The sequence below is a fragment of the Lithobates pipiens genome, unplaced genomic scaffold (genome assembly GCF_037356315.1).
Source record: "Lithobates pipiens isolate NorthernLeopardFrog02 unplaced genomic scaffold, aLitPip1_a1.2 Scaffold_8, whole genome shotgun sequence".
NCBI classification, from domain to species: Eukaryota; Metazoa; Chordata; class Amphibia; order Anura; family Ranidae; genus Lithobates; species Lithobates pipiens.
Window position 1 is genome coordinate 464935451 of NW_027507903.1, and position 26965 is coordinate 464962415.

General features: G+C 47.8%; 1 protein-coding gene across 1 annotated transcript in view; it reads right to left on the reverse strand.

The window, feature by feature from the left end:
* Nucleotides 1-20732, reverse strand: part of LOC143960201 (uncharacterized) — a 71572-nt gene extending 50840 nt beyond the window's left edge. Inside the window, exons 1-2 of the mRNA XM_077468525.1 lie at nt 20648-20732; nt 14067-14420 (exon numbers count right to left, since the gene is read on the reverse strand). Coding sequence (XP_077324651.1) covers nt 14067-14420; nt 20648-20696 — 403 coding nt within the window. The 5' untranslated portion in view covers nt 20697-20732. The remainder of the gene's footprint in view (nt 1-14066; nt 14421-20647) is intronic.
* Between the last annotated feature and the right edge of the window lie 6233 nt (nt 20733-26965).

Here is a 26965-nt window from a genome sequence, read left to right on the forward strand (position 1 = left end):
TAGAGAATTTTGATCGGACCAAGTGCCACGCATGCTCAGATCAAATTCCTACATCAAAGCTATTGGCTATTAGCTTGAACGTAGTCCCATCGTAACGAAATTACGTCATCACCCGACCGTGTGTATGCAACAGTTTCGGACAAGATCCGACGGACAAAATCCGACAGGCACAATCTGACGGATTTGGTTGCGGAAATCTCAGACCGTGTGTACGTGGGCTTAGATTGATTTGATTGGACCAATTTGATTACATCATCTGATTGGAACGATTTGATTGCACCAATCTGATTGGATAGATTTGACCATGCTGACCACACCCACAAAATCATGCCCTATTTTGAACATGCCCTGAAACAAACGGTCACAGACATTCCAGAATTAAGACAAAATGCTTTGGGCACCATGAGCAGAGGAATTGTAGGTGTCTCTCTCGGAATTGTAGGTGTCTCTCTCTTGCCCCCCTCTCTTTCCTCTCTTTCACCTCTCTCTCTCCCCCAACCCCTCTCTCCCCCACCCCCTCTCTCTCTCACCCCCCATTCTCTCTCACTTTCCTCTGCCACCCCCTCTCTCTCTCTCTCTCTTTCACCTCCCTCTCACACCCCCCTCTCTCCTCCCCTCTCCTGCATTCAGGCAGGGGGAACCAAGTAGGCATTGACTAACAGGTGACAGCAAGCGAGAGTTAGTGACCCCCCCCAGCACTGTCCCTCAGAGCTCAGGATTTTAAACGCCCCCCCAATGGAGGGGGTAGGAATCAGGTCAGTGTAATGGTCAGTATAGGAATCAGGTAGGTTAATATAGTGGTTAGGTAGGTCGGTAGGTCGGTGTAGGAATCAGGTCAGTGTAATGCTCAGTATAAGAATCAGGTAGGTTAGTGTAGTGGTCAGGTATGTTGGTGTAGGAATCAGACACGTCAGTGTAGTGGTCAGGTTGGTCAGTGTAGTGGACAGTGTAGGAATCAGGTAGGTTAGTGTAGTGGTCAGGTAGGTCAGTGTAGGAATCAGGTAGGTCAGTGCAATGGACAGGTAGGTCAGTGCAGTGGACAGGTAGGTCAGTGCAGTGGCCAGGTGAATTAGGTAGGTCAGTGTAAGGGTCAGTGTAGTGGACAGGTAGGTTGGTGCAGGAATCAGGTAGGTCAGTGTAGCGGAGAGGTAAGCCAGTGTAGTGGTCAGTGTAGGAATCAGGTAGGTTAGTGTAGTGGTCAATGTGTAGGAATCAGGTAGTTCAGTGTAGTTGATAGGTAGGTCAGTGTAGTGGATGGGTAGGTTAGTGTAGTGGATGGGTAGGTCAGTGTAGTGGTCATTGTAGGAATCAGGTAGGCCAGTGCAATGGTCGGTATCGGAATCAGGTACGTTAGTGTAGTGGTCAGGTAGGTCAGTGTAGTGGTAAGTGCAGGAATCAGGCAGGTCAGTGCAAGACCCCTTTCACACTGGAGCAACGCCCTAAAACAGCTGCTCCATTGTCTCCAGTGTGAAAGCCCAAGGGCTTTCACACTGGAGCGGTGCGCTGGCAGAGCGTCAGAAAAAGTCCTGCCAGCAGCTTCTTTTGAGCGGTGAACTCACTGCTCCTCCACCGCTGCTCCCCATTAAAAGCAATGGGGCAGCGCTGCAATACTGCTGGCAAAACGGTGCTCCAGTGGCGTTTGGCGGGCGGATTTAACCCCTTTTCGGCTGCTAGTGGGGGGTTAAAACCACCCTGCTAGCGGCCGAATAGCACCACTTTACCGCTGATGCCCAGGTAGACAGGTAGCTCAGTGTAGTGGACAGGTAGGTCAGTGTAGTGGTCATTGTAGGAATCAGGTAGGTCAGTGCAATGGTTATTATAGGAATCAGGTAGGTTAGTGTAGTGGTCAGGTAGGTCAGTGTACGAATCAGGTAGGTCAGTGTAGCGGCCAGTGTAATGATCAGGTTTGTCTGTGTAGTGGTCAAGTAGGTCAGTGTAGTGGACAGGTAAGTCAGTGTAGGAATCTGGTAGGTAAGACCCCTTTCACACTGGAGGCATTTTTCAGGCGCTTTAGCGCTAAAAATATCACCTGAAAAATGTCTCATCTGCAGTGAGTTGTGCAGTTAAAAAAAAGTCCTGCAAGCAGCATCTTTGGGGCGCTTTAGGAGCGGTGTGTACACTGCTCCTAAAGTGCCCCTACCCATTGAAATCAATGGGCAGCGCCACCAAAGTGCCTTGACAGCGGCTCTTTGCGGACGATTTTAATCCTCTACATGGCCGCTAGCGAAAAGCTCTAAAACTAGCAGCGCTTTACCGCTGACGCGCTGTCAGTGTAAAGGGCTGTTAGTGTAGTGGTCAGATATGTCAGTGTAGGAATCTGGTAGGTCAGTGTATGTCCAGATCCCTCAGGTCATTTGTATTCCTTTTGTCGTAGAAAGTACTCGAGCTCCAGGCCTCCTCCCACAACAGGCCAACCATGAGTATTACAGGTCCTTCTCAAAAAATTAGCATATTGTGATAAAGTTCATTATTTTCTGTAATGTACTGATAAACATTAGACTTTCATATATTTTAGATTCATTACACACAACTGAAGTAGTTCAAGCCTTTTCTTGTTTTAATATTGATGATTTTGGCATACAGCTCCTGAAAACCCAAAAATCCTATCTCAAAAAATTAGCATATTTCATCCGACCAATAAAAGAAAAGTGTTTTTAATACAAAAAAAGTCAACCTTCAAATAATTATGTTCAGTTATGCACTCAATACTTGGTCGGGAATCCTTTTGCAGAAATGACTGCTTCAATGCGGCGTGGCATGGAGGCAACCAGCCTGTGGCACTGCTGAGGTGTTATGGAGGCCCAGGATGCTTCGATAGCGGCCTTAAGCTCATCCAGAGTGTTGGGTCTTGCGTCTCTCAACTTTCTCTTCCCAATATCCCACAGATTCTCTATGGGGTTCAGGTCAGGAGAGTTGGCAGGCCAATTGAGCACAGTAATACCATGGTCAGTAAACCATTTACCAGTGGTTTTGGCACTGTGAGCAGGTGCCAGGTCGTGCTGAAAAATGAAATCTTCATCTCCATAAAGCTTTTCAGCAGATGGAAGCATGAAGTGGTTCAAAATCTCCTGATAGCTAGCTGCATTGACCCTGCCCTTGATAAAACACAGAGGACCAACACCAGCAGCTGACATGGCACCCCAGACCATCACTGACTGTGGGTACTTGACACTGGACCTCAGGCATTTTGGCATTTCCCTCTCCCCAGTCTTCCTCCAGACTCTGGCACCTTGATTTCTGAATGACATGCAAAATTTGCTTTCATCCGAAAAAAGTACTTTGGACCACTGAGCAACAGTCCAGTGCTGCTTCTCTGTAGCCCAGGTCAGGCGCTTCTGCCGCTGTTTCTGGTTCAAAAGTGGCTTGACCTGGGGAATGCGGCACCTGTAGCCCATTTCCTGCACACGCCTGTTCACGGTGGCTCTGGATGTTTCTACTTCAGACTCAGTCCACTGCTTCTGCAGGTCCTCCAAGGTCTGGAATCGGTCCTTCTCCACAATCTTCTTCAGGGTCCGGTCACCTCTTCTCGTTGTGCAGCGTTTTCTGCCACACTTTTTCCTTCCCACAGACTTCCCACTGAGGTGCCTTGATACAGCACTCTGGGAACAGCCTATTCGTTCAGAAATTTCTTTCTGTGTCTTACCCTCTTGCTTGAGGGTGTCAATGATGGCCTTCTGGACAGCAGTCAGGTCGGCAGTCTTACCCATGATTGCGGTTTTGAGTAATGAACCAGGCTCGGAGTTTTTAAAAGCCTCAGGAATCTTTTGCAGGTGTTTAGAGTTAATTAGTTGATTCAGATGATTAGGTTAATAGCTTGTTTAGAGAACCTTTTCATGATATGCTAATTTTTTGAGATAGGAATTTTGGGTTTTCATGAGCTGTATGCCAAAATCATCAATATTAAAACAAGAAAAGGCTTGAACTACTTCAGTTGTGTGTAATGAATCTAAAATATATGAAAGTCTAATGTTTATCAGTACATTACAGAAAATAATGAACTTTATCACAATATGCTAATTTTTTGAGAAGGACCTGTATATGTTTTTCTCTAAACATGGGAAACTGCGCCACTTTACAGGCATACTTGATTTTTATTGTTTCACTATAAGCATGATTAAAATCACTGCTCCCGAAAAAAAAGGCAGTTTTTAAAACTTTTTTTTACATTGATACATGTCCCCTGGGGCAGGACCCGGTTCCCAAACACTTTTTATGGCAATAAATTGCATATAAGCCTTTAGAATGAGCACTTTTGCTTTTGGTTTTTCATGTTAATGTTCCATAGACTTTAGCGGTGTTCCGTGGATTTCAAATTTGCCGCGAACACCGCATAATGTTCGCTGTTCGGTGAAAACCCGATGTTCAACACGAACTTACGTTTGTGTCAAACATCGGGCTCATCCCTAGTGCTATATAGCACCAATATTTGGGTTCTAGTCCCTTTAACCACTTGCCCACTGTGTCACGCAGATATACTGCGGCACAATAGCTCTCCTGGCTGAAATCCCATACGGGTACGTCCTACCCGTTTTCAGCCAACAGAGGGCGCGTGCACGAGTAAACACACAAATCCATGTGCGGTCAGAGGAGAGGAGCCATATTGTTTCTTCCTATCAAGAAGGAAAAACTATATGGCTCCTCTCCTAGTCACACACATCCCCACACAGTTAGAACATGCTGAGGGAACACACATTTAACCCCTTTATCGCCCCCTAGTGTTAACCCCTTCCCTGCCAGTGCCATTTACACAGTAATCAGTGCATTTTTATAACACTGATCATTGTATAAGTGTCAATGGTCTCAAAAAAGTGTCAAAAGTTGCACCACCAAAGGCCAATTTTTCTGCCCCTGTTTCAGGGGCATGTAATTACAATTCTTGATATAATATTTCACAGCAGGGCTTGTTCCTGCTCCCAACAAGAGTAACTGTGAGGACTTACAGTGTTCTGTTACCTCCAACACCTTACGACCCAATTTTCTGCAGAGTATATAGGGCAGGCCATATAGTATATATACTGCTGTTCAGAGTATATAGGGCCTGGGGGACCCCCACACCATTCTTTTAAACATTTGGGTGCGGGGTTCCCCTTCATATCCATACCAGACCTGAAGGGCCTGGTATGAATTATGGGGGCGACATATACACAATTTTTTTTTTTTTTTTTTTTTTTATCTATATTGCTAGGATCCGACAATACATTACAGCAAACATGGGGACGAATAGTTGCTCCACAGGCATACTAAGGATGCCCCCAAGCACGATATTTAAAGGAATATTTAATTTTTATTGTTTTACTTTAAAGCGTATTTCCACCCTAAAGTGGACCTTCCACTCATTGGAACCCTCCCCCCCTCCGGCGCCACAATTGGCACCTTTCAGGGGGGAGGGGGGTGCAGGTACCTGTACAGTACAGGTATCTATACCCAATTCCGGCGTAGATTCTACAGAAGGTACGCCCCTTTCCGCAGAATCTACGCCCCTTTCCGAAGGTCCCCCGCTGCCTGCTGGGAAACACACGGATCCCAGAGACAGCGGGGACCATCCTTATTGCGCAGCGCGACTCGCGCATGCGCAGTAGGGAACCGGGAAATGAACCCGAAAGGCTCCACTTCCTGATTCCCATACCCAAGATGGTGGCGGCAGCACCCGAGAGACGATTGAGAGATTGGCTTCTGGTGCCGACATCGCGGGCACGCTGGGCGGGTAAGTGTCATTATTTTAAACACACTGTGACCTGGCTTAACAAGAGACGCTAGTTTTACCTTTTACCATGTGAGTAACTTTTTCATGCATTTAATAAAACGAAATTTTAAACGGGATTACACTATGTCTGCCCTTTTCTGCTTCTAATGAGGAAAAACTACTGAATATTACTGGATGCCAACCGGATCAGCTCTGCAGAGCGGCACAGGGGCTCACACTGTGAAGGCACATTAACCCATTAGGGGGAAAGGGAGCTGGTGAGTGCGGTCATTTTTCTTACACACGGAAGTCGCACCGGTTGCTATCCAGAAATTCATCAATACAGAAGCACATTGGCACTTTCTTTGTGAAGAACTTTCTATTGTTCTTTTGGAGTGGTTTTATATCAACTACAAATGTGGAATTAATCGCATATTTCCATTTAGCGATTTTAAAAAATCGCATGCCTCTATTTAGCAATTTTATGAACAAAAAAGACTGGATTTGTGTTCGGTGGCAACCCTAATAGCACGTGACACTTTTTTATTTAGCCAATTTTGGTATTATGGCACTTTATTAAGCACGTAGCACTTTTTACTGTACGGTTTGCACAAATTCATATCAGCACTTTAGTATTGTAATAAGGGGTTTTATTTGCATATTTATATATTCACATAAGCACTTTAATATTGTAACAAGTGGTTTGTTTGAGTATTTTTTGCACTTTGCATATCTTATAGTGGCAGTGATATACACATCTATTTCATTATTTTATCATTTGTTGTTTGTTTTTTTGGGAGAGGAACTCCTAACATAGCACTTAAAGAGGAAGTAAACCCTTCCAAACAACTTGGACCTATAGGTAAGCCTAGATTAAGGCTTACCTGTAGGTCCAAGCAATATCTCCTAAACCTATATGGTTTAGGAGATATTTGCCCGAAAATGGGCACCGCTGTCTACGGCGCATGCGCCGTAGACAGCGGCGCGCAGGCGCACTAAATGCGGCAAATCCAAGAATGGATTTGCCAAATTTGTCGACTCCCGTGCGCATGCGCGGGAGTGACGTCATCGCGGCTTCGCCGTATGACAGCAACGGAGCTGCGAGGCGCGACTCCCGTGCGCATGCGCGGGAGTGACGTCATCGCGGTTGCGCCGCTGTCATTGGTCGGAGCTGCGAGACGCCACCAGCAAGATGGACGCGGCGGACTACAGGGATCAGCGGCGACTTCGCTGGCTCCTGTGTCAGGTAAGTGACACATAATGAGCTACTATGCGATGCATAGTAGTCCATTATGCTTTACCTTTGCAGGGAAAAAAAGAGGAAGTAAACCCATCAGGGTTTACTTCCTCTTTAATGCACCAAAAAGGTGTTGTTTGAAGTATATTTTTTATTTATTTTTTACTTTAAATAATCAGGCGGGTTTGCCGCAAGTTCAATCATTAACAGGTGAGCGCCGTAACTACCACCCTAGCATTTATTTTTGTCCTTCACCTTTTAGGTGATTATATTAGGTAGTGGCAGCCCCTTTTCATACAGTTCGTTTGCACATTTGGGTTTTTACTTTCGGCATAATTTAGTTGTTTACTGGTTTTGTTTTATTTAGAATAGTCCAGGGTCCTTAGCGCAACTTTTCCCCCCTTTTTTTAACACTTTTTATGGCAATAACTTGCATATAAGCCTTTAAAATTAGCACTTTTGTTTTTTCACGTTCATGTCCCCTAGACTTTAACGGTGTTTATGTGTTTGAACAATTTTGTTGCCTGTTCGCATGTTCTACTGCAAACGGAACCGGGGGGTGTTCGTCTCATCCGCAGTGGACAGTTTAGGCCGGGTTCACACCGCTGCGATGCGGGAACGCCGCGAATCCGCGGCGTTTTCCCGCATCGCATTACTCCCGCCGGCAGTTCACACTGTTCACAGATCCGTCTGCATATCGCAGTGCGATCTGCCGACTCGCACAGGAATCGGATCGCATGGTGTGAACCCCCATGCGATCCGATTCTGTTGCGGACCAAAAAAAGGGTCCCGTGCGAGTTTGCTGCGGGAGCGATACGAATTCAGCCATACTATCTGTATGGCTGTACTCGCATCGCTACAGAGATCGGATGTGATTTGCGGTGCGAATCACATCCGGATCTCCCCCCGCAGCAGTGTGAACCCAGCCTTAAGGAGAACTCCTTCAGTGTGGACTGCTTCCCAGTGTCCGCAATAGAGATGTGAGGTCTCCTTATACAGTGATTCAATGGTTCAACATACAGTACACGGACATTGTCCTCCTGCAGTACCAATTAAAAAATCAGACAAAACCGATATTACATTTTCTGCATTATTTATATTCGTACCCACAGAACGGTTTATATTTCATAACAGACAACCTGTACATATCAATACAAGTAAATTCAGTGCACTAAAAACTGTGTGTAATTACTCCCTGTCTGGGTACCCTGGCGGAGGCCCCGTCTACATTTTGATCCTGCCAGAAATTCAGTGAACTGACAACTTCCTTTGCTCACTACACCTACTTCACCATTTTTAGTTGTAACGATTCCCAGATCGCTATGTGGACTACAGAACACCTCCCCCTATATTATAAAGAGGAGGAGGAGAGGGAAGGCGCTCTGTAGTTATAAAACACTTCCTGTCTGAGGGTGATAAACCTGCTGCTTCGTAAATACAGTACAGTGAGTATGCATTGTCAGCCTATATAGGAAGTGTGTCACTGGCAGAATCACCAGGTGTAAATAATGCCGAAAAAAAATATACAAAAAAATAAAACGAATGGAGTCACCATAAGGCCTCATGCACACGAGACGCTGTTAAACGCGTGTTCAGAGGCAGCTGGACACTTTTTTCAACTGCCCCTGAACTCATTCAATGTTATCCTATGTGTCCATGTACACAGTCTTGTTTTTTGCTGTTTTTATGCAGTTGCGTTTAACCTCGTTTTTCCGGGAGCAAAAAAATGGGTTCAGACGCAAAAGTTTTCCACGTTTCAGACGCAAAATGTGGCAAAACGCTGCTACCGCGTTTAGTTTATAAGCGCTTTTAAAGGTGACCTTTTTTTTTACATTAAAAATCTCAAAAATGATTGCAAATGATGAAAAACCATTAAAAAAATATTTTAAACAATTACAATTGCAAGTGGACAATACACAACTTGTGGCAAGTGACATGGCAGGTGGCAAGTGGACAGTCCACAACCTGTGGCAAGTGACATGGCAGGTGGCAAGTGGACAATCCACAACTTGTGGCAGGTGATGTGGGAGGTGATGTGGCAAGTGGACAATCCACAACTTGTGGTAAGTGACATGGCAGGTGGCAAGTGACGTGGCAAATGGACAATCCACAACTTGTGGCAAGTGACATGGCAGGTGGCAAGTGACGTGGCAAGTGGACAATCCACAACTTGTGGCAAGTGACGTGGCAGGTGAAGTGGCAAGTGACGTGGCATGTAGACAATCCACAACTTGTGGCAGGTGACATGGCCGGTGACGTGGCAAGTGACCTGGCAGGTGACGTGGCAAGTGGACAATCCACAACTTGTGGCAGGTGATGTGGCAGGTGACGTGGCAAGTGGACAATCCACAACTTGTGGCAAGTGACGTGGCAGGTGACGTGGCAAGTGACATGGCAAGCGGACAATCCACAACTTGTGGCAGGTGACGTGGAAAGTGACCTGGCAGGTGACATGGCAAGTGGACAATCCACAACTTGTGGCAAGTGACGTGGCAGGTGACGTGGCAAGTGGACAATCCACAACTTGTGGCAGGTGATGTGGCAGGTGACGTGGCAAGTGGACAATCCACAACTTGTGGCAGGTGACGTGGCAAGTGACATGGCAAGAGATGTGGCAAGTGATGTGGCAGGTGATGTGGCAAGTGACGTGGCAAGTAGACAATCCACAACTTGTGGCAGTGATGTGGCAAGTCACGTGGCAAGTGGACAGTCCACAACTTGTGGCAGGTGCCGTGGCAAGTGACACGCTAAATACAAGTACACTGCTGCTCTCACAGCTGCTGCTACTCACTCTGGTCTCACAAAATTGCTGAAATAGTTAATACTGTTTTTTGAGCTTGGGGAGGGTCTATGATGTTAGCTTATCTAAATGCGTCTAGACGCAAACGCGGTAAAACACCGCTAAATGGTGGTGAAATTGCGGCAAAACTGGAATTTCCAAACGCCGGTTTCAGCTTTTAAAAACATGTGTCCAGCAGAGTTTGCACCAGCGTCTTACAATTGCAAGTGGACAATACACAACTTGTGGCAAGTGACATGGCAGGTGGCAAGTGGACAGTCCACAACCTGTGGCAAGTGACATGGCAGGTGGCAAGTGGACAATCCACAACTTGTGGCAGGTGATGTGGGAGGTGATGTGGCAAGTGGACAATCCACAACTTGTGGTAAGTGACATGGCAGGTGGCAAGTGACGTGGCAAATGGACAATCCACAACTTGTGGCAAGTGACATGGCAGGTGGCAAGTGACGTGGCAAGTGGACAATCCACAACTTGTGGCAAGTGACGTGGCAGGTGAAGTGGCAAGTGACGTGGCATGTAGACAATCCACAACTTGTGGCAGGTGACGTGGCCGGTGACGTGGCAAGTGACCTGGCAGGTGACGTGGCAAGTGGACAATCCACAACTTGTGGCAGGTGATGTGGCAGGTGACGTGGCAAGTGGACAATCCACAACTTGTGGCAAGTGACGTGGCAGGTGACGTGGCAAGTGACATGGCAAGCGGACAATCCACAACTTGTGGCAGGTGACGTGGAAAGTGACCTGGCAGGTGACATGGCAAGTGGACAATCCACAACTTGTGGCAAGTGACGTGGCAGGTGACGTGGCAAGTGGACAATCCACAACTTGTGGCAGGTGATGTGGCAGGTGACGTGGCAAGTGGACAATCCACAACTTGTGGCAGGTGACGTGGCAAGTGACATGGCAAGAGATGTGGCAAGTGATGTGGCAGGTGATGTGGCAAGTGACGTGGCAAGTAGACAATCCACAACTTGTGGCAGTGATGTGGCAAGTCACGTGGCAAGTGGACAGCCCACAACTTGTGGCAGGTGCCGTGGCAAGTGACACGCTAAATACAAGTACACTGCTGCTCTCACAGCTGCTGCTACTCACTCTGGTCTCACAAAATTGCTGAAATAGTTAATACTGTTTTTTGAGCTTGGGGAGGGTCTATGATGTTAGCTTATCTAAATGCGTCTAGACGCAAACGCGGTAAAACACCGCTAAATGGTGGTGAAATTGCGGCAAAACTGGAATTTCCAAACGCCGGTTTCAGCTTTTAAAAACATGTGTCCAGCAGAGTTTGCACCAGCGTCTCCTGTGCATGAAGCCTAAACATATTGTGCTTGGTTTTAAATTAATTTTAAAGAATTGATTCTAAACTGTTGTTCCTGAGTGTATTGTATATAGTGTATGTTAGGCCGAGTACAAGTTTTAGCCTGGGTTCACACCTGTGCGATGTAGACACTGCAGGAATTACACCGCATTCCTGTGCACATCACATGCAATGTCTGTGTGGTACGATTTCAGCCATACATTTTGTATGGCTAAAATCACATTGCATCCGCACCAAAATCATTCAGGCCCCTTTTCTTCCCCTACTCCTGAATCGCATCGCATTTTGCAATCTGTTTTGGGGTGTTAAGATAACATTGACACCCGCAGCAGATCGCATGGACGCCATTGCAATGTGGTGCGGGAAACATGCAGGATTTGCTTTGTTTCCTGCATCGCATACGTATGAAAAACGTGTGAGTAACTTAAATCGTAGGACAAGTTAAAGTGGACCTTTAGTCATTTTTTCAACTTTCCATCTATGAAATCTTCTGCCTTGTTGTTTTAACTTTGGATAGTAAACCTTTTTTTCTGCCAGTAATACCTTATACAGCCCACTTCTTGTTTCTTGTCTGGTAAAAAGCTTAGGCTTATGCCATAATTCAGAGCTTTCTCTCTCACTCTCTGAGAGTTTGCCAGGAATGAAGGGAGGATGAGTCATAAGAGGGTCAATGAGAGCTGCAGAGCTAGAGGTGTGTCTCTGTAAATCCAGGAAGTGAACAGGCAGCAGCTTCAGCTGCCAGAGTTAAAATGGTTGCAGCCAGACTCAGTGGAGGGAGATTTCTGCAGCATATTTGGCAAATACAGAATCGCAGTAAAATATACATATATATATATATATATATATATATTTATTTATTTATATGCAAAGTAGTTGGAGGGAAGCTTCAGAATGGCAAAGATGTTTTTATTACAAATTATGTGAGCAGACTGCAGTTACTCTTTAACCACTTGACGCAAATCGCCGCACCCGTAGATCGGTACTTTGACGCTAGCTGCCATAACCACAGTATTTTCAGAAACGGAGTGCATTTCTCTTTAAGATAAAAGTGGTCTCTGCAGCAGATTCGCCGCAAGATCACTTTTATCGGCGGTGGGAGAGGTGCCCCCCTTCCCGCCGCTTGTAGCTGCAGAGGCAATCACATCCTCTCCCGTGGATGCCTGGCTACCGACTGAGGGGGAAGATGGCCCACGCTCGGCTCCATGGCATGGGAGGACAGAAGCGATGTCAAACGCGATGTCAAGCGCTTAAAAAAAAAGGAGAATTCTTTTAAAAAAATTTTTTTTACTGCATTTTAGTGTAAATATGAGAGCTGAGGTCTTTTTGACACCCAGATCTCATATTAAAGAGGTCCTTTTTTCTATTACAAGGGATTTCTACATTTCTTGTAATAGGAATAAAAGTGACCCAAAAATTGAAAAAAAAAGTGTCAAAATAAAAAACTAAAAGTAAAATAATAAAATAAAATAAAATTGTTTTTAAAGCGCCCCGTTCTGCCGAGCTTGCACGCAGAAGCGAACGCATACGTGAGTAGCGCCCACACATGTGTGGTATCTCCATGATCATTAAAGCAAGAGCAATAATTCCAGCCCTAGACTCCTCTGTAACTCAAAACCGGTAACCTGTAGACATTTTTAACCACTACAATACAGGGCACTTTCGCCCCCTTCCTTCCCAGCCCAATTTTCAGCTTTCATCGCTCTAGCGCTTTCAGTGACAATTGCGCGGTCATGCTACACTGTACCCAAATGAAATTGTTATCATTTTGTTCGCACAAATAGAGCTTTATTTTGGTGGTATTTATTAAGAACTCCGTTTTTGTTTTTTTGAGATATAAGCGCAAAAAAGCGGAAATTTGGAAAAAAATCTATATTTTCATTTTTCTATTTTAAAAGAAATCCAATAAAATCTAATTTTGTCATAAATTTAAGCCAAAATGTATTCTGCTACATGTTTTTGGTAAAAAAAATTCCGTTAAGTGTATAATAATTGGTTTGTGTGATCACGGACATATGTACGCAAATGATCACGTACATATGTGTGCAGATAAACATTGGGACATGTGATTTTAGTGGGACATATTTGGGGACATGTTTTTATTATTAGGGACATGTGTTTTTATTATTTGGGGACATGTATGTTTTGGGGACATGTGTGTTATGGGGACATATGTGGGGACTGTGCTTACACTGTGTGGTGTGTTGTGTATTACACTAGACTGGTGATCAGTGTGTAAAAAGCTGTAAAAAACAGCTCATATTCACTGATCATCAGCCGGCTGCAGCGATCTGCTCTCCTCTCCTCAGCGATGACTTCTGTGTGAGGAGAGGAGGAGCCGATTGCCTAGCAACCGGCTGTTTGTTTACATCACATGACGGCCGTGATTGGACACGGCCGTCATGTGATCAGGAGGGCCAATCAGAGAGCCCTCCTGCTGATCTGAGATGCGCCGTGTCCGGGTGACACGGGCGCATCGGGATCCCGCTCCTTCTGATGGATGTTCCTGAACGTCCTATCAGAAGTAGACGGCTTAAACATGGCCTATGGAGATTTTCTAAGGGTAAAGGTTTGTCGCCATTCCACGAGCGGGCGCAATTTTGAAACGTAACATGTTGGGTATCAATTTACTCGGCATAACATTATCTTTCACAATATAAAAAAAATTGGGCTAACTTTACTGTTTTATTTTTTAATTAAAAAATGTATTTTTGTGTATTTTTTCCCAAAAAAGTGCATTTGTAAGACCGCTGCACAAATACGGTGTGACAAAAAGTATTGTAACAACCGCCATTTTGTTCTCTAGGTTGTTAGAAAAAAATAAACATAATGTTTGGGGGTTCTAAGTAATTTTCTAGCAAAAAAAATAAATAAAATTATTTTAAAAGAGGCTTGGGCTGAAGCGGTTAAAGACATACAAACATAATGTTGGTTACTCCGGGGTTGTCTGCAGATATGACAGCAGATTTATTGGAGTTGATGTTGGACAGATTAGTTTCCATTAGTTAGTTATTTATAGAAGCATTGTACTTACTTTCTTGAACCTTCACAGTGTAAATGTTCTTCTTGTCATTGAACCATCCAGAGATCTCCATTCTGCAGCAGTATATTCCTTCATCTTCCTTTGTCACATTAGTGATGGTCAGGGACACGTCCCCTCGCTCAATGTCTCCCAGTATTTGGTATCTATTAGATGTCTTTTTAGTCACTTTTCTGCCATCAGTCTTGATGATTCCATTATCACAATAGGTCTTAAATACAGCTGTACAGTCACCTCTTCCCCAGCACATGGAGGTTCTTCCATTATCAGTAACAGAATATGTGCAGTGTAGAGTCAATGTATGACCTTCTACAGTCCAGATTTCTGGTTCTCCTGACACCAATACACCTGCAAAGATAAATCAATATATAAATCATTCTGTAACTCCAGTCAGAAAAACCTGTTTTCTGCCAATGACAGCAGTCATTGTCCGCGTGCGAAACATTTCCCACCTGTACTCTGCTTCCTGTCCCAGGAATCCCGCCCCCATACGATATGACTTCTTTACTCCAGACTATTACATGTTATTTTTTCTATGGAGCCTCTGTACTGACACATCTAATGCCACATACACACGTAGCCAACTATCCGGCGGACTTAGTCTGGCGGACTTCCCGCTGGACTGTCCGCCAGACTTCCCGAACGAGCTACTTGCCCACACACGGCACTTTTTCAGCGGACTAATACGGCGTACTAAGTCCGCCGGACTATCCGCCGTACTTTTGAAATGAATGGACTCGCCCACACACGCGGAGGAAAGTCCGCTCATTTTGAGCGCGTCTCCAGGTAGCCGGGGCCAGCGAAGGAGGCGTCGCTGGCCCCGTCACCTGGTATGGACTTAAAGGGGAATCCCTACGCGAAAAATCGGCGTGGGGTCCCCCCAGGTCCATATCAGACCCTTATCCGAGCACGCTACCCGGCCGGCCAGAAAAGGGGATGGGGACGAGCGAGCGCCCCCCCCCTGAGCCGTACCAGGCTTCGTGCCCTCAACATGGGGGGGGCGCATTGGGGAAGGGGGGGCCGCGCGGCCCCCCCACCCCAAAGCACCTTGTCCCCATGTTGATGAGGACAAGGGCCTCTTCCCGACAACCCTGGCCGTTGGTTGTCGGGGTCTGTGGGTGGGGGGCTTATCGGAATCCAGGAGCCCCCTTCAATAAACCGGCCCCCCACCCTATGTGAATGAGTATGGGGTACAATGTACCCCTACCCATTCACCTGTGAAAAAAAGTAAAAAAAAATACAACACACAAGGGTTAAAATAGTTTATTGCACAGCTCCGGGGGTCTTCTGTCCGTCTTTGGGGGTCTTCTCGCCGGACTCCTCCACTATCTTCTGCTAGCTCTTTTACTAGCGGAGGAGCCCGGCTTCCTTCTTCGCCGCCGCCGCCCTCTTCTTCTGACTTCGGGGGTCTTGTCCCCCTCTTCGGTTCTTCTTGCTGGGCCACCGCACCTTCTTATAGCTCTTTTACAGGCGGTGGCCCGGTCTTCTGTCGCCGCTGTCGCCGTCTTCTGTTCTTCTCTTCAGATGTTGCCTCGTCGCTGCCTCCGCTCACAATGGCAGGGACGCAGCGCGCGCCAACTTATATAGGGACATCCCGGATGATGTCCCCGCCCATTATGATGTCACAGTCCCAGAGGATGCTTATAATCATAATAAGCTTCCTGATGACGCTCAAATGCGAAACGCGTAGGAGTTGTGGGAGACATACGGTTCTTGAATAGAAGCCAGGAACAGATCTGCCCAATGGAGGGAGACTAACACCACCTGCGGAACACCCGTGGCTTCCCAGATTTTAGAACGGTTTTCTCATTGCTGGAAAGGCTTGGTGTCGGCCAATAGACACATTGAAATGTGAGTGCAATACGTTTTTTATTGATTTTTCCATTAAAGTCAAAATGATTTTACACTATATTGGTTCCATTTAATTTTGTATGAATATATGGACGTTGAGGAATTGCTAACGGGAGGAATGCATTGTGGATTGGTTATCCGTTGAATGAACCGAAGGCTTGGGGACATCTGGTGAGTGGCCATTCTACTTGGTGACGGTGGCACAGTTTTGGTTATTTTAGTGGACACAAGTGGACTTTTGATTAGAAGATGATTGGTGATTAAGACGGCACAGTTGGAGCAATCAAATTAAAATATCGCACAATAAGGATGCTATATTTTTTGCAACTATAAATGAATGTCTTGTGTACCGTATATACTCGAGTATAGGCCGACCCGAATATAAGCCGAGGCCCCCAATTTACCCCCAAAAAACTGGAAAAAATTATTGACTCGTGTATAAGCCGAGGGTGAGACATGCCTGTCCATCCCTGTGTGTCCGTCCATCCCTGTGGGTCCATCCATCCCTGTGTGTGTGTCCATGCATCCGTGTGTGTGTGTGTGTGTGTCCATGCATCCGTGTGTGTGTGTGTGTGTGTGTGTGTGTGTGTGTCCATGCATCCGTGTGTGTGTGTGTGTGTGTGTGTGTGTGTGTGTGTGTGTGTGTGTGTGTCCGTGCAGCCTACCTGTGTCCAGCCTGCCTGTGTCCGTCCAGCCTGTGTCCGTCCAGCCTGCATCCCGTCCAGCCTGCGTCCCGTCCAGCCTGCGTCCCGTCCAGCCTGCGTCCTGTCCCGGCCCGGCCCGTCCCGTCCCGGCCCGGCCCGTCCCGTCCCGAGCCGAGCCTCCGTCCTTCAGCTCTTCGTCGGCGGCCATTCTAGGATTCAAAAGCCGCGCCTCCGTCGGTGATAGGCGGAACACTCAATTTCCCACTGACTGCTGTTCCGCCTATCGGATGTCCGTGATAGGCGGAACACTCAATTTCCCAGCAGCCTGTGTTCCGCCTATCACGGGCATCGTCTCATCCTCGTCCGTAGTACGAGGATGAGACGATGCCCGTGATAGGCGGAACACAGGCTGCTGGGAAATTCAGTGTTCCGCCTATCACAGGCGAAGGCGGAGGCGGAGGCGCGGCGTTTGAATGTTAGAATGGCCGCTGTCTGTCTGCTCGATACGCTGATCGAGCAGGCAGACAGCGATGACTCGAGTATAAGCTGAGGGGGGCACTTTCAGCCTCAAAAAAGAGGCTGAAAATCTCGGCTTATACTCGAGTATATACGGTATATATTTTGGATAATATGGGGGGCACAGTGATTATTTAGTGAATATAAGTATTATTAAGCATACTCTATTGAGAAGGGGGTAGTATAAATAGTGAGTGGGAGGCGCAATCCCCTAAAGATATATATATATATATATATATATATATATATATATATATATTGGCTAATAGTTAACTATTTTATAAGTATATAAATTATATATGAAGGGTATGTGGTATGTGTTTATTGAATGATTTTACCGCCTGTCAGTGCCACCGCATGAGTGCCCATCAGTGCCACCTATTAGTGCCACCACATGTGTGTCCATCAGTGCCACCTATCATTGCTGCCTCCTGTCAGTGCCCATCAGTGCCGTCTGTCAGTGCCATTGCATGAGTGCACATCCGTGCCACCTATCAGTGCCACTGCCTGTCAGTGCCACTTGTTAGTGCCACCGGATGAGTGCCCATTAGTGCCACTGCCTGTCAGTGCAACCTATCAGAGCCACTGCCTATCAGCGCCGCCTATTAGTGACATGGCCTGTTAGTGCCTATAAGTGCCGCCTGTTAGTGCCACTGCATGAGTACCTATCAGTGCCGCCTATCAGTGCCACTGCCTGTCAGTGCCCATCATTGCCACCTGTCAGTGCCACCTCATCAGTGCCCACCAGTGAAGGAGAAAAATTAATTATTAAAATGTTATAACAGAAACTCACCTCCTTCTTGTGCGTGTGGCCATTACACTCTGTAGCTCCAGGCAATCCCGCCCCTCTGGACTACAACTCCCATAATTCTTTTCAGTACAGGATGGAGGGGTAGGAACGCTGAGCTCTGTTCTCTCCCCTATGTATTGCCACTGGCGGGAGAGTGATTGGAGGAGGCAGCAAAGGTAGGAGAAGAGGGGCGGGATGCTGGGAGAGGGGGCGGTCATGTGTCCCTGGGATCACGACCGGTGTCTTGTCAAATAACGTCCTCCATCCGATAGTATCCGCTGCGCATGCGCAGTACACAGCAACACAGATTCCGAAAATTGCCGAGGATGAACGGCGCTTGCGCTGTGAGTCCAGGTTCTATCCCCACTATCCAAGTGGACATAGAGTAAGAATAAAAAAGAGGCGAGCGCAGCGAGGCCGAGCCCGAAGCGTGGCGAGCGAAGCTCGCCCGCGAGGGGCCCTCTAATATTCACAACCCTATGTCCGCTTGGATGGTGGGGCTACCACCTCGACTCACGGCGCAGGCGCTGTTCAGCTTCGGAGATTTTCCGAAGCTTCGTCTGCTCCGTACTGCGCATGCGTAGTACGGCCTGGACACAATTTGATGGGCGGACACTATACGGCAGAACACCGGTTATACTAGCTGACAAATGGGCGGCTACAAGTAGCACACAGTCAGGCTGGAGACACTCCAGCTCCTCCTCTTCAGCTGCTTTGTGAGTACTACTGCAGTAGCGAACACATACCTGGCTCCTCTCACAGCCAGTGCAGCCCCTGTCCACTGGGAAACTGCCTGCCCAGGATCTGCGTTGCAAAAGCATGGACAAAAGCGGGGACAGATGGGGTACGGGGACCATGCCCTCAGTCCGGGGACTGTCCCCAGAAATCCAGGACGTCTGGTCACCGTACACTATACATACACACCCCCCCTCCCCCACCATACACTATACATACACACCCCCTCTCCCCCCACCATACACTATACATACATACACCCCCCTCCCCCCACCATACACTATACATACATACACTCCCCTCCCCCACCATACACTATACATACATACACCCCCCCTCCCCCCACCATACACTATACATGCATACACCCCCCTCCCCCCACCATACACTATACATACATACACCCCCTCCCCCCACCATTCACTATACATACATAGTCTCCCCTCCCCCACCATACACTATACATACATACACCCCCCCTCCCCCCACCATACACTATACATGCATACACCCCCCTCCCCCCACCATACTCTATACATGCATACACCCCCCTCCCCCCACCATACACTATACATGCATACACCCCCCCCCCCCCTCCCCCCACCATACACTATACATGCATACACCCCCCCTCCCCCCACCATACACTATACTTGCATACACCCCACCCCCCTCCCCCCACCATACACTATACATGCATACACCCCCCTCCCCCCCACCATACACTATACATACATACACCCCCTCCCCCCACCATACACTATACATACATACACCCCCTCCCCCCACCATATACTATACATACTTACACCCTCCCTCCCCCACCATACACTATACATATATACACCCCTCCCCCACCATACACTATACATACATACACCCCCCTCCCCCCACCATACACTATACATACATACACCCCCCTCCCCCCACCATACACTATACATGCATACACCCCCTCCCCCCACCATACATACATACAACCCCCTCCCCCCACCAAACACTATACATATATACCCCCCTCCCCCCACCATACACTATACATACATACACCCCCTCCCCCACCATACACTATACAGACATACATACATACACCCCCCTCCCACCACAATACACTATACTGACATACAGACATATACCCCCTCCCCCCACAATACACTATACTGACATACACCCCTCCCCCACCATACACTATACATACATACATACATACACCGCCCTCCCCCCACCATACACTATACATACAATTGATCCAACTGGATTAGTACAATCAGATTGTAGATTAATTGGTGCAATCAGATTGATCCAATCAAACTGCTTGTTCCTTGTACCATGAGCCACGCACGAGCAGCTCACTGTACATATTCAGCAGTGCCGAATATGACTGGCCTCCCACCCATGCGTAAAGGCTGCTGACAATTAAAACCCAGAACCCAGCCTGCTCAAACTTGTCAGCAGCTGGACGGGGAGCTCAGACACGCTGCATCGCTGGAGTCAAGGCGAGCAGGTGCTTTTCTGCATGCGCATTTTTGATGCGTTCCAGTGCATTTTTGATGCAGTCCAGTGCTTCCCCTCCCCCTTTTTTCTTAACCATAAGTGTGTTGCAGTAAATTCCGGTGCGTTTTGATGCGTTTTACAGCGTTCTAGTGCAGAAAAAAATGCAGCATGTTCTACTTTTTGTTTCTGGAACTGGAATGCACTGGAACTGCAAGCACTGGTGTGAACTATGCCATTGAAAACCATATAACCTACTTTCCATGCGTTTTTGATACAGAAAAAAAATGCACTGGACTGCACGTGGCCCTTAAATTTTATGTAAACCCAAACACTATATTACCTATACGCTTTAACATGCTAATGTAATTTAGTATGTAATGTATAAAAAAACATTTTCTGTCTTTCCAAATCTGCAGCTTTAATTAAAAAATTCCTGGTGATCCCGTCAAAAGTCCTTGTTTATCTACTTCCTGTTAAAGGGTGACAATGCTCTTCCTTTGCTCCCAGTTGTGCTCCTGTGTTGTCATGAGAGATGGAATACGTACCTGGGAATAATAAGATGAGAGCGAACATCCATGGAGAATATGATGCCATCCTGAGTGCTGCCAGTGTGAAGTCTGGGTTGTCTAACTTGGTATGTTATACAGACTAATCCACACATGTAGAGGAAGTGACCACAGGAAGAATATGAACACAAAACATATTCATGTGGTCAGAGACATGGGTCTTAGGTGAGATTTCTGAATTTCCTGTACTGCAGCTTTTGGATGCCGAAAGACGCATCACTAATAAAGTGTATCTAAACGTCCAAAGAATAAAATATGTTGCAGTTTATTAGTTCTTAGATATGACATAGCTCCCAACTGTCCCTGATTTGGAACAAAGTCTCTCTGTCCCTATTTCCTCCTCATTTGTCCCCCATTTTGGTCTGATCTATATAGCTATATATAAAATGCACTATTTATCTTTCAAAATAGTGTTTCCCTGTGCTAAACCTTTTATCTGATTTCTAAATTGCTGCATTTATAAATGCCAAAAGCCAGTATAAAGGAATAGTAGGTGTAAAAAAAAAAGCACTTGTGGGTTTAACTAATAATTTTTGTATACTTCTCCTTAAAACGGGCATGGCAGGGGGGTGTCCTAGGCCTTCATACTTTTGCTCAGAGCATTTTTTCTCAGAGAATAGGTGCAGGAACTCCTCCCCGTCACCCCTTGTCTCTGCCCAATACCCATCTCTGACCACCGTCCCTTGATTCCACCCCCTACCCACCTACCAGTACTGCCCCGTTTAGAGAATACAGAACCAAGTATCATTTTGTGGTGCTAAATCATTTGTATGATGATAAAAAAAAAGCAGTAAAATAGATCCCCACACAACAATGGACTCCAGCCCAACAACAATAGATTTCCTGCGGCAACAGTGAACTACCCACAACAAAATATCACACCCAGTAACAAAATATCCACCCAAGCAACCTTAATAGATCCTCCAGCAACCAGTAAAAATAGACCTCCCCATGCTACCTAGATCCCTTACAGCAACATAGAACCCCCCCCCCCAGCAACAATAGACCCTCACACAAAATCAGATCCCCACCAGTGACAATAGATCCCCCAACAGCCAACATCAATAGACCCTCCAGCACACCCCACACCCCATGCTATTACATACATTCAGTGCTGGAGGTGCCGGAACTGCGTTCCCCACATTCCCACTGAAAAAAAGCCCTGCTTTTGCTAATAGGTGCCTCTCGCTCCCATCTCAAAAAGTTGGGAGGTGTGGATATGGTGACTGCATGTAAGCGGGGAATTACAGCAGTAAGGCACGTAGTTTCACTCCAAGCATGGAGGCACAGATACACAGCACAGTCACTTCTGATGTAAGCAGTAATTGTATTCGTCAGCACTATAGGCACTTTCCACTGACTAGCACAGTATAACCCCAAGCACATGATGCGTATCTGCAGAGGCTCCTATTCCGATCCGCTTGTCCCACCCTCACAGCGAGGACACCGTTTTTATTATCTGCAATGGGGAGTTTTTTATCCGACCAGGATTGCTGATGCAGGACTCCGTAGGAGCTATCCCTCATAAGTTGGAACACTCTCCCTATCTTCTCCTAAGGGTCGGTTCACACTAAGGCAGCACGACTTACAGCGCGACTGCTCCAGGCGACCCAGACGCGACCACTGCGGCGACTTGCAAAACGACTTCTGTATAGAAGTCAATGCAAGTTGCCCCCGAAGTCATACAGGAACCTTTTTCTAAGTCGGAGCGACTTGTGTCGCTCCGATTAGAACGGTTCCATTGTACAGAGCGGGACGCTACTTGTCAGGCGGCTAAGTCGCCTGACAAGTCGTCCTAGTGTGATCCGACCCTAACTCTCCCTGACAAGCGTATTCTCTACCCCTGTCTATGCACACACGTGAACTGAACTAAACATGGCTGGGCTTTCTTATATAAAGTATCCACCCGAGATTTGCTATCCTATCAGGACAGCAGGCTTCTCCGAAATGGTGCTGGAGACAATGATTGAGGCCAGACAACTCTGAACATATGTACACATAAACATATCAACGTATACTTATCAGATAGGCTGGAAAGTGAATATATACACTTGCTAACCCACTTTGACCTCTTGCAGCCAGCTAGGCTGCCTTGCACTACAGCTGCCTGCATGCATTCATTTTTTTTTACTTTCAAAGATTTTTATTGATTTTCAAAATAGTAACATTGCACAGTGATGTGAAGACATACATAGTATAAAGATAATAGCCATAGAGACTTATGCCATGTACACATGGTCGGACTTTCAGACGGAAAATGTGCGATTGGACTGTGTTGTCAGAAATTCCGATTGTGTGTGGGCTTCATTGGACTTTTTCAGTGGGAATTTCTGACACACAAAGAAGTGAGATTATATAGGAGGTTATTTACTAAAGGAAAATCCACTTTGCATGCAAGTGCACTTGAAAATGCACTGAGAGTGTACTTGGAAGTAAAGTCACTCTAGATCTGAGGGGGACATGCAAAGAAAATAAAAAACAGCATTTTAGCTTGCGCATGATTGGATGATAAAATCAGCAGAGCTTCCACTCATTTAAGATCTACCCCTTAGATTAGAGTGACTGCACTTCCAGTACAAAGTGGATTTGCCTTTTGTAAATAACCCCCATAGTGTTTTTGCATGGACACTTAATGGCCAATAATGATGGGCTGAGACATGTTCGGATCGTAGTCTCTACCCACCTGACCAATCCCGGCAGAAAGCCATCACTGCACACCGCCAATCATAGGAAGCGTGTATATGTGCAGCTGCTGGCCAGGAAATGCCTCACTGCCTATGATTGGCGGTGTGCAGTGAGGTCTTATTGGCAGGATTGGTCAGGTGGGTTGGGACTATGATCCAAACACTCCTCAGCCCATCATTATTGGCCAATAGTATGATCCTCACACCTAGCATAATGGGCTGATGATAAAAGCTGATTCCAAGGGTTCCTCCTCAGTAAAACATTTTGGAGAGGCTTCATTATTCTCTAATACTTGTTATGCCGCGTACACACGATCAAACAATCGGGTAGAAAAGTCCGCCGGACAATCCCCCCGTGTGTAGCCTCCGGCGGACTTTTTTGACCCGAAAGTACGGCGGACTTAGAAAGTAGTTTTGCACTCCAATCTTCCCGCCGGACTTGCATTTCGGCGGACAATCCGGCCGTGCATATGCCAGTCCGCCGTACTTTTCAAATGAACGGACTTTTCCCACCCGGAGAAAAGTCTACTCATTTTGAGCATGTCTCCAGGTAGCCGGGGCCCGCAAAGGATGCGTCGCTGGCCCCGTCACCTGGTATGGACTTAAAGGGGTACCCCAACGCCGAAAAAATCGGCGTGGGGGTCCCCCCAGGTCCACATCAGACCCTTGTCCGAGCACGCTACCCGGCCGGCCAGGAAAGGGGGGACGAGCGAGCGCCCCCCCCTCCTGAGCCGTACCAGGCCGCGTGCCCTCAACATGGGGGGGTGCCTTGGCCGCGTGGCCCCCCCACCCCAAAGCACCTTGTCCCCATGTTGATGAGGACAAGGGCCTCTTCCCGACAACCCTGGCCGTTGGTTGTCGGGGTCTGCGGGGGGGGGCTTATCGGAACCCGGGAGCCCCCTTTAATAAGGGGGGCCCTGGATACCGCCCCCCACCCTATGTGAATGAGTATGGGGTACAATGTACCCCACCCATTCACCTGTAAAATAAAGTACAAAAAAACACAGCACACAAGGGTTAAAATAGTTTATTGCACAGCTCCGGGGGTCTTCCGTCTTCGGGGGTCTTCTCGCCGGACTCCTCCGCTATCTTCTTCTAGCTCTTTTACTAGCAGAGGAGCCTGGCTTTCTTCCTCGCCGCCGCCCTCTTCTTCCGACTTCGGGGGTCTTGTCCCCCTCTTCGGTTCTTCTGCCGGGCCACCGCGCCTTCGTCTAGCTCTTACAGGTGGTGGCCCGGTCTTCTGTCTCCGCTGTCGCCGCCTTCGGCTCTTCTCTTCTTCTCTTCAGATGTTGCCTTGTCACGTCCTCCGCTCACAATGGCTCCGACGCAACGCGCGGCGACTTATATAGGGACATCACCGGATGATGTCCCCGCCTATTATGATGTCACAGTCCCAGCATCCTCTGGGACTGTGACACCATAATGGGCGGGGACATCATCCGGTGATGTCCCTATATAAGTTGCCGCGTGTCGCGTCGGAGCCATTGTGAGTGGAGGGCGCGACGAGGTAACATCTGAAGAGAAGAACAGAAGGCGGCGACAGAAGACCAGGCCACCACCTGTAAAAGGGCTAGAAGAAGGCGCGGTGGCCCGGCAGAAGAACCGAAGATGGGGACAAGACCCCCGAAGTCGGAAGAAGAGGGTGGCGGCGAGGAAGAAAGCCAGGCTCCTCCGCTAGTAAAAGAGCTAGAAGAAGATAGTGGAGGAGTCCGGCGAGAAGACCCCCGAAGACGGAAGACCCCCGGAGCTGTGCAATAAACTATTTTAACCCTTGTGTGCTGTGTTTTTTTGTACTTTATTTAACAGGTGAATGGGTGGGGTACATTGTACCCCATACTCATTCACATAGGGTGGGAGGCCGGTATCCAGGGGCCCCCTTATTAAAGGGGGCTCCCGGATTCCGATAAGCCCCCCGCCCGCAGACCCCGACAACCAACGGCCAGGCTTGTCCTCATCAACATGGGGACAAGGTGCTTTGGGGTGGGGGGGCCGCGCGTTGAGGGCACGTGGCCTGGTACGGTGGGTGTGAGTGGGGGAGACACAGCTTCCATAGATAACAAAACACAATGGCCAGCACAGCTCCGCACCCCAACTTGTAGGAAACATTGCACTATTGTTCCTACATGAGGGAATTGTGAATGGCTAGAAGGCAGCAGGACAATGTGTTTTATTGTCATAACGGATTGATAATGGCAATTACTTGTCTGAATTAACAGAGTTACTTCACCAACAATTAACCTCATATTAAAGCGGAGGTCCACCCTAAAGTGGACCTTCCGCTCATCGGAACCCTCCCCCCCTCCGGCGCCACAACTGGAATCTTTCAGGGGGGAAGGGGGTGCAGGTACCTGTACAGTACAGGTATCTGCACCCACTTCCGGGATAGCTCTCTGCGGAAAGGGGCGTAGAAAGTCCCCCGCTGCCTGCTGGGAAACACACAGATCCCAGAGGCAGTGGGGACCATCCTTATTGCGCAGCGCGACTCGCGCATGCGCAGTAGGGAACCAGGAAATGAAGCCAAAAGGCTCCACTTCCTGATTCCCATACCCAAGAGACGATCGAGAGATTGGCTTCGGGTGCCGACATCGCGGGCGCGCTGGACAGGTAAGTGTCACTATTTTAAAAGTCAGCAGCTGCAGTATTTGTAGCTGCTGGCTTTTAAAAAAAAAAAAAACACGTGGAGTCCCGGTGGACTCCCGCTTTAAACATAAAAGCAAAGTCAATCAGCTAAGGGTTAGTATGGTGGTTAGAGCAGCAAGGTTATATAGGTGGAGATAAGGGTTCTAATCCAGGTGGCAGTATATGTATTTATATTTTTTTAAATATGAGATAGCGAGGGCTTAAATTGTATTTTATCAATATATCAAAATTGATTTCAAGGTATATTAACCACTTGGGATCCGCGCTATTGCAAAATGACGGCAATAGCGCGGACCCACATTTTCGGGACTACGTCTATTGACGTAGTCCCGGTTACGAGCGGCCTGCGCGCCCCCTGAGGGGCGCGCGCGGCGCGCTCTGTGATCGGCGAGTCCGTGAGACTCGCCTGATCACCGATCCGTGTAAGGGGTCGATCCTGACCCCTTATCACGTGATCAGCTGTCAGCCAATGACAGCTGATCATGTGATAAAACGGAGCCGGTAATCGGCTAGTATTCCTCCTCGCGCTGACAGCGCGAGGAGAAAAAAAAAAAGCCGATCGCCGGCGGCCGTGTTCGGGACATCAGTCCCGATCACGGCCAGCAATATAAAAGGACACCTGCCCCCTGCCAGTGCCCACCTGCCACCCGCAGTGCCATCCTGAATAAAGTAAGTGCCCCCCTGTCAGTGCCACCCAGCAGTGCCCATAGTGCCCACAGTGCCACCCAGCAGTGCCCACAGTGCCACCCAGCAGTGCCCACAGTGCCACCCACAGTGCCACCCAGCAGTGCCACCCACAGTGCCACCCAAAATCTGCCTCAGGTGCTGCACCCCAGTGCCGCCCATCAGTGCCCAGCAGTGCCGCCCATCAGTGCCCAGCAGTGCCGCCCATCAGTGCCCAGCAGTGCCACCTATCAGAGCCACCTATCAGTGCCACCTATCAGTGCCCATCAGTCCCATCTATCTGTGGTAC